Here is an 8924-nt window from a genome sequence, read left to right as displayed (position 1 = left end):
GTTCCCCCACTTAAAATGATGACAGAGGTCAGTAATTTGCACCAGAGGTACACTTCAACTGTGAGAGACAGAATGTGAAAAAAAAATCCATGAATTCACATGGTAGGATTTGTAAAGAATTTATTCGTAAATCAGGGTGGAAAATAAGTATTTGGTCAATAACAAAAATACAACTCAGTACTTTGTAACATAACCTTTGTTGGCAATAACAGAGGTCAAACGTTTACTATAGGTCTTTAGCAGGTTTGCACACACAGTAGCTGGTATTTTGGCCCATTCCTCCATGCAGATCTTCTCAAGAGCAGTGATGTTTTGGGGCTGTCGCCGAGCAACACGGACTTTCAACTCCCGCCACAGATTTTCTATGGGGTTGAGGTCTGGAGACTGGCTAGGCCACTCCAGGACTTTCAAATGCTTCTTACAGAGCCACTCCTTTGTTGCCCAGGCGGTGTGTTTTGGATCATTGTCATGTTGGAAGACCCAGCCTCGTTTCATCTTCAAAGTTCTCACTGATGGAAGAAGGTTTTGGCTCAAAATCTCACGATACTTGGCCCCATTCATTCTGTCCTTAACACGGATCAGTCGTCCTGTCCCCTTGGCAGAAAAACAGCCCCATAGCATGATGTTTCCACCCCCATGCTTCACAGTAGGTATGGTGTTCTTGGGATGCAACTCAGTATTCTTCTTCCTCCAAACACGACGAGTTGAGTTTATACCAAAAAGTTCTACTTTGGTTTCATCTGACCACATGACATTCTCCCAATCCTCTGCTGTATCATCCATGTGCTCTCTGGCAAACTTCAGACGGGCCTGGACATGCACTGGCTTCAGCAGCGGAACACGTCTGGCACTGCGGGATTTGATTCCCTGCCGTTGTAGTGTGTTACTGATGGTGACCTTTGTTACTTTGGTCCCAGCTCTCTGCAGGTCATTCACCAGGTCCCCCCGTGTGGTTCTGGGATCTTTGCTCATCGTTCTCATGATCATTTTGACCCCACGGGATGAGATCTTGCGTGGAGCCCCAGATCGAGGGAGATTGTCAGTGGTCTTGTATGTCTTCCATTTTCTGATGATTGCTCCCACAGTTGATTTTTTCACACCAAGCTGCTTTCCTATTGTAGATTCACTCTTCCCAGTCTGGTGCAGGTCTACAATTCTTTTCCTGGTGTCCTTCGAAAGCTCTTTGGTCTTGGCCATGGCGGAGTTTGGAGTCTGACTGGTTGAGGCTGTGGACAGGTGTCTTTTATACAGATGATGAGGTCAAACAGGTGCCATTCATACAGGTAACGAGTAGGGGACAGAAAAGCTTCTTACAGAAGACGTTACAGATCTGTGAGAGCCAGGGATTTTCCTTGTTTGAGGTGACCAAATACTTATTTTCCACCCTGATTTACGAATAAATTCTTTACAAATCCTACCATGTGAATTCATGGATTTTTTTTCCACATTCTGTCTCTCACAGTTGAAGTGTACCTCTGGTGCAAATTACTGACCTCTGTCATCATTTTAAGTGGGGGAACTTGCACAATCGGTGGCTGACTAAATACTTTTTTGCCCCACTGTATGTAGGTTGTTTAAGTAGGTTGTGTTATCTAGTTAATAAAAATGTGTAGTTTTTTCTAGCTTTAACTGCTCTTTTTAATAAACTTTCAAGACAATGAAGTTAAGAATTTCCATGAAGGAGCTGTTACTAAAATATAGTTAAAAGTAGAAACTGATAGCCCACCATTAAACATGCCCTGCAAAGATTGCTCCCCCCCCCCATTTAGCTCAGCTGAGCTAATGTGGCTAACTAGCCTTACAGTTGTGCTGTTTTTTTATGCATTAGCATTGCAGTCTTCTTTCAAACCTCACTTTTAAACTAAGTATTCTGTAAACCTCAGGTGGATTACGTTTCCATCTGGCAATAAATATCTATATGTACACAATTTTTCTGTTGTAAGGATAACTGAGACTTGCTAGAGTCTTAAGGCACTTTCATTTTCATTAATGCTTTATACGGCACTCCGTTTACATGAGGTCAAACAAAATACTTAACAACTAGGAAGTGCCTGAATTAACTATGAATTATAAGTAATAAGTATTAATAAAACCTCCATTAACACACTCACAAACAATGCACTTATATCTTAATCATTATATATATAAATGTGCTTCTAAATACTTGCATCACTTATTTAGACTTTGTACATTTTACCATGAACAAGTTATATATGAGTTTATTAATCAAGAATAAACATTTATATATTTATTTATAAATTACACACCAAGGATGAGCAACACTTTATAAATGATCAGTTAGGCACTGTCGCAGGGTCCTCTCATAAACTTCTCCCGAACAAATATAGGCGTAGTCAGGAAGGGTTCTGAATGTGCACTTTATTATGCCGGCCTCCTAAGTGCACAAGGGACTATTTACAAAAAGAATAACAAGTAACTTAATCAAAAACCAAAAAGAAAATATTCTATTTAAAAAGTTCAAGTGGCTGAACCAGCCTACATGTTACCCTGACCGTAACCATCACACAGAGTCCCAGATAGACCCTGATACCCTTTATACTCCATTGCCCCTCCCAGTAGGCATAATATTTATCCAACATTTATCCATCAAGGCAAACTAGCACCACTAAGGGGGTTCAGTGGTGTAATGTACTGTTTACAAAGCCTGTTGGAGCAGGGGGTCTGGGAGGAGGAGCTGGCTGCCCAATCGGCTCTGGAATGTGGGGCCTCCCTGCTACCTAGACATGGGGCTTAAAGTACGCTTGGGGAGTGTGATTGTGTGTACAGTGTCTCTTTATGTCTGTCTCCACGTTGGGTGAGTGTTGAGTAATTGCATATGAGAGCATGAGGGTGGGAATGGATGTTTGTATCTGTGTGTGTCTGTATGTCTGTGTCTATATGTCAGGTTGGGTATCAGACGCCACCTCTCTGGGGACATCTCAGGCCCTCCAAGCACTTTGGCGACAGTGGGAAGGAAAAACTCCCTTTTAACAGGAAGAAACCTCCGGCAGAACCAGGCTCAGGGAGGGGCGGCCATCTGCTGCGACCGGTTGGGGTGAGAGAAGGAAGACAGGATAAAAGACATGCTGTGGAAGAGAGACAGAGATTAATAACAGATATGATTCAATGCAGAGAGGTCTGTTAATACATAGTGAGTGAGAAAGGTGACTGGAAAGGAAAAACTCAATGCATCATGGGAATCCCCCAGCAGCCTACGTCTATTGCAGCATAACTAAGGGAGGATTCAGGGTCACCTGGTCCAGCCCTAACTATTAGCAAAAAGGAAAGTTTTAAGCCTAATCTTAAAAGTAGAGATAGTGTCTGTCTCCCAAATCCAAACTGGAAGCTGGTTCCACAGAAGAGGGGTCTGAAAACTGAAGGCTCTCCCTCCCATTCTACTTTTAAATACTCTAGGAACAACAAGTAGGCCTGCAGAGCGAGAGCGAAGCGCTCTAATAGGGTGATATGGTACTACAAGGTCATTAAGATAAGATGGGGCCTGATTATTTAAGACCTCGTATGTGAGGAGCAGGATTTTGAATTGAATTCTGGATTTAACAGGAAGCCAATGAAGGGAAGCCAAAACAGGAGAAATATGCTCTCTCTTTCTAGTCCCTGTCAGTACTCTTGCTGCAGCATTTTGGATTAGCTGCATGAACTAGTTTTTCAGCGTCACTCTGAGACAGGATATTTCTAATTTTAGAGATGTTGTGCAAATGGAAGAACGCAGTCTTACATATTTGTTTAATATGTGCGCTGAAGGACATATCCTGGTCAAAAATGACTCCAAGGTTCCTCACAGTGTTACTGGAGGCCAAGGTAATGCCATCCAGAGTAAGAATCTGGTTAGATACCATATTTCTAAGCTTTTCAGCGCCGAGTACAATAACCTCAGTTTTATCTGAATTAAGAAGCAGAAAGTTAGCGGCCATCCAGGTCTTTATGTCTTTAAGACATTCCTGCAGTTTAACTAATTGGTGTGTATTATCTGGCTTCATGGACAGATAGAGCTGGGTGTCATCTGCATAGCAGTGAAAATGTATGCTGTGTCTTCTAATGATGCTGCCTAAGGGAAGCATGTATAATGTAAACAGAATTGGTCCTAGCACTGAACCCTGTGGAACTCCATAATTAACCTCAGTGTGTGAAGAGGACTCTCCATTTACATGCACAAATTGGAGTCTATTAGACTCCAATTTTACAATCTATCATATGATTGTTGGGTTTTTCTCTGTATCTATGAAGCGCCTTGAGGCGATTGTGATTTGGTGCTATATAAATAAAATTGAATTGAATTGAATTGAATTGAACATTGGCTAGCAGGATCGCTTCGGGTCGCGTCCTTTGTTCTCTCTCAGGATCTCCTTTGGCCAGGTTGGGTCTGGAATGGTGAAATGTTTGTGTATTGTAGACCAATAGAAACCAGAGTGTCTCTACTGTAGCGAATTTGTGTGTTTTGCATGATGCCCGTGCAAGATTATGGCAGATATAGCAAAAAGTGACGAAAAAAGAAAAAAAGTGGAAAAGTTGGGGCAGAGCATCCAGCATGGCAGCCGACCTCACCGGCGCCATCTTAACTTATTGTACTTGTTTTATTTATTAACAGTAAATGGACTAATTCTATACTACTTTGATACTACTTTTTCACTTTTTGTCATGGTCTGCAGTGGGTGGCTGGAATTTCCATAAGGCTCCTGAACCTACCTGGGATCCGCCCCTGGGCAGGGCCAACTCCTCCAGCTCCTGCACACCTGGAGCCTATTGCAGGCAATCAAGCCAGAGGGATTTAAGCCACACGTTGATGTTCATTTACTGCCAGTTCGTCATCAACACATTTGCTGTATTCACCTTGGCTAACGCTCCACCTCCAGACTCAGGATACCAAGCAATCGTTTTGGAAATCTCTCTGTGCCTCACCTGCCTGCCCTCCTGCCATCACACTCCATCTGAAGCCCCGGATCTCAGGTCAGCCTTTCCACGCCTCTCAGCCCCCCCTGGATTCTCTCACCCCCCTCTCAACACTCCATGTCCCCTACTGCGAGTAAGAATTGCTACCCTTACAACTTGCCACTTCAGAGCTGCCTCCACTACCTCCCTAACTCCACTATCTTCTCTCTTCAGTGTGACTGTTCCCTGCTCAGCTCCACTCTGCATCTCAGGCCTCATTCCCTCACCCTAGCCACGTTTCCCAGGCCACGCCTCGTCAAACTCCACGTCTTATTGTTTTTTGTCTTTGCTACATTTTTTGCACTTACGCCTAATAAATGGTCACATCATCTGCTGTCTCTGCTCTGGGTTTCTGCACCTGAGTCCTGTTCAGTACAGGCCACTCGGCCCCGTGACACTTTTATTCAGCGCTCCCTCCCTACAGGATTTATACTTTTTAAACGGAGCAAATACCAAACCAAAAACAGACAAATACATACCATAGACCAAAAACAGTGACAAACAAATACATACATTTACACCCCTATGCTCAAACACCATATTCGGCTTGCTCCTTACTTATTGAAAAAATGTGTATATGCCCCATTTTTTTTCTCAAAGAAAATAAATAGCAACATTAATTTGACATTGCATAGACCTTGTTAGCTGATTGGAGTAAAACCTTAAATTGGAGGAACAGGTTCAACTTGCCTACAACAACTCTACTTCCTGTGTGCGCAGATGTGTGGAGTCTGTAAAAGTGCTTAAAGGTTTCAAGTAAAATGTCCAAAAGTTTAGGGGTGTGTGTGTGTGTGTGTGTGTGTGTGTGTGTGTGTGTGTGTGTTTGAAAGGGGACAGCAAGTTCAAAATGGCGTGGGATTTCTGTCGCAGCTGGCCTACCGCACTCTGTTTTGGAGCACGGGAAAAAAATCAACTGGTCCATCAACAGGATTGGCTCATCATCAATATCAGATCCAATCTAATGCATTTAACAAAAAACCTGACCTGTCAACGACAGTGTCATAGGACATACTGAGTTTGTAAAAAAAATTACACTTCACAATTTGTTAGCAAATAAAAAATTACTGCTTGTAACATTAACCATGCTTACAATCGAAAATAAAATACCAAAATATGTAACACTCTTTGCATTGGTTTTAAATGCTTCTTCAGTCTTCTCTCAATAATTTAAATATTTACAATTTCAATCACATTCTGAATAAAAAATACAACTGCAGGGCATTGCCTCAAGTTTTTTTTTTAAGCAAAATAAAGTATAGCATTCTACAAAACATTGTAAACTATTTCTTCAGTAAATGTTAGAAATATTTTACTCACAGTGAACTCATAAAAATTGAAAATAAATAATGAACAGGTAAAATAATTTGCTCACCGATCTCACAAGAGGACATTTTAGAAATGGCACTCTCTCTAAGCCCTGATTTTCTACGACCAAAAATGCAGAGAGAATCAGAGCTAGTTAATAGTGATTAAATTTGAACGCACTGTTTTAGCAGTATACATGCATAAAATCAATTTTAGTATCAGCAGTGAGTGCTAACTCTTCTTTCTGTATCATTTTTGTAAGTTTTACTGTGAATCTCGGTGTGCTGGTTTCGTGCTAGTGTGCTCAGAGCTCATGTGGCAGCCACGAGAAAAGAGGAAGGTCTGTGCTCTCTCAGATGGAGATGGCAATTGGGACAATGCGCCAACTACTAGGGATATTAGAGGAATATTAGAGATTGGATATTAGGGATGAGGTCCACAGACTAACCCTGACAGGTCCCCCTCTTCACTTTCACTACCTTTCAGCCAGTTTGCTAAGTTTACTAATAGTCAATTGTAAGAACAAATTATTTTTACCAAGTGAAAGTTGCATTTGAGAATACAATAGGTGAAGTGAAATTGGAGTGGAGCAGGAACTCCACAGGTGAAGCAAATGCAAAGAAATCAAAATTGCCCACATGAGAGAAAGACAGAAATAACAGGAGAGAGGACTGGCAGAGAGAAAAAGAGGCACAGCGGAGCAAAGGAAAGAGAGGTTGAACAAAATAAATTATGTGTATGACAGTCCAAGAGGTTGTGCAGAGAGAAATAGGAGCGAATTCTACAGAGGATGAATGAGAGGAGGAGAAAGATCAGACGCAGAGATAAATCTGCTGTATAATAGTGAGATCAGTTCAGAGAGCTGCAGAGGTTGTAGTTGTCTGATGATGGAGATACAGAAAGGAGCTGAGCTCTGTTTTCCACAACTCCTCAACATTTCTTGCAGGAAGCCGACACTTCACTGGTCCAAAGCTGTGCTCCTGAACATTGTCTTGTCCTGCATCTCTCTGCTCACTGCTGCTCTAAACCTTCTCGTGATCATCTCAGTCTCCTACTTCAGGCACAGATAATGTTTCTAAAACTTAAACTGTATTTTCATTTAAAAAGTTTAACACCATGATTTATTATCTAAATTGAAATGAATTTGGCACATTCTTGGTCAATTTAAACCACAATATTTATTTTTTGTACACCTTAATGTCTTTGTCTTACAGTCTTAATAATGGACCTTTTTACATTTTAAACTTACTAATATATTCTTTTTTGTTTTATTTCAGGAAGCTTCACACACCCAGCAACATCCTCCTACTCTCTCTTGCTGTCTCAGACTTTCTCATGGGTCTCTTGTTGATGCCAGCAGAAATCCTTAGAAGCATGGCCTGCTGGGTACTTGGTGATCTTATGTGTTCTGTTTATTTTTTTCTGACTATAAACATTAGCTGTGCTTCAATAGGGAACATAGTTCTTATATCGATTGACCGTTATGTGGCTATTTGTGACCCTCTGCATTACTCCACGAGAATTACTGTGCCTAGAGTCAAACTCAGTGTTTGTCTGTGTTGGTTTTATACAACTTTCTACTGCAGTTTTTATACGCAAGAAATGCTGATTGAACCAGGCAGGTATAATTCCTGTTATGGTGAGTGTGTGTTTGTCATCAGTGATTTCTTTGGAATGGTTGACCTTATTTTATTTTTTATTCTTCCAGTTTCTGTCATCATAGTTCTGTACACGAGAGTATTTGTGGTGGCTGTGTCTCAGGCTCGTGCCATGCGCTCTCATGTTACAGCTGTCACACTTCAGCGTTCATTGAATCAAACAAACAAATCTGAGCTGAAAGCAGCCAGGACTCTGGGGGTTCTTGTAGTTGTGTTTCTGTCATGCTACTGTCCATTTTATTACTACTCTCTCACTGATAAAAATGCTGTCAATGATCCACCTGCATCTTTTGTGGTCTTTATCTTTTATCTTAACTCTTGCATAAACCCTTTGATGTATGCCCTGTTTTACCCCTGGTTTAGAAAGGCTGTTAAACTTATTATCACATTGCAGATATTAAAGCATAACTCCTGTGAGGCCAACATACTATAAAAAGACTCTGAACCCTGCTCCAGTAAACTGCTTTAAATCAGGAAATGGACCCATGTGGTAATCTACTGCATTAATTACAGAAGGAAAAAACAGCATTTGTGACCACTTCAATTCCACGAACACTAACATTCAAATTACTTATGCCAGTAATCATCCACAACTATTTTCAGTTGCGGATGATAAAGGATTCAGAAAGTTTATTCATGCAGGCCCATATGACAGAGAATGTGCATCTTTTTGTTTTGCATATTTTAATTTATATTTTATTGTGGTTTGCAGTGTTTTGTGTTGTTTCACTTTAAATTTGTTTAAAAGGAAAAAGCTGAAAATTTAAATAGTTAAAAGTTGAAATGCAAATAGTTGGTTTATGTATTTTATAATTTATTTATTACATTTCATGTGAAGTGAATAAATAAAAGTATCACCCAAGCGAAAATATAACAAAGTGTGCCATACAGTCAAATGCCACAACGAGCAATCCCTTTCACGTCCCCATAGCATAGCTATCCGGAAGCCATTAGGTCCTAAACTGCACCTAGCTGCTACTGTGGGGATACTTCCAGGCCTAACCTGGGCTTCGT

The 8924-nt window shown here is 41.0% G+C and overlaps 1 protein-coding gene across 3 annotated transcripts; it reads left to right on the top strand.

Moving 5' to 3' along the window:
- Positions 1–7136: 7136 nt before the first annotated feature.
- LOC148098171 (trace amine-associated receptor 13c-like) lies at positions 7137–8343 on the top strand. Of its 3 annotated transcripts, none has more exons than XM_087829695.1 (2): positions 7137–7216; positions 7530–8343. In XM_087829695.1, exons 1-2 carry the CDS (start codon positions 7137–7139, stop codon positions 8341–8343), a joined length of 894 nt encoding a protein of 297 aa, XP_087685821.1. The 3 variants fall into 3 exon arrangements, with proteins under 3 accessions (XP_087685821.1, XP_087685820.1, XP_087685819.1); XM_087829694.1 differs by having other exon boundaries at positions 7137–7312; XM_087829693.1 differs by having other exon boundaries at positions 7140–7318; positions 7500–8343.
- The last annotated feature ends 581 nt before the right edge of the window (positions 8344–8924 follow it).

Source organism: Neolamprologus brichardi, chromosome 16 (assembly GCF_056152115.1).
Source record: "Neolamprologus brichardi isolate AB-2024 chromosome 16, ASM5615211v1, whole genome shotgun sequence".
Classification (NCBI taxonomy): domain Eukaryota; kingdom Metazoa; phylum Chordata; class Actinopteri; order Cichliformes; family Cichlidae; genus Neolamprologus; species Neolamprologus brichardi.
The sequence above is the reverse complement of the archived record's forward strand: the minus strand, read 5'-3'. Positions and strand labels throughout refer to the sequence as shown.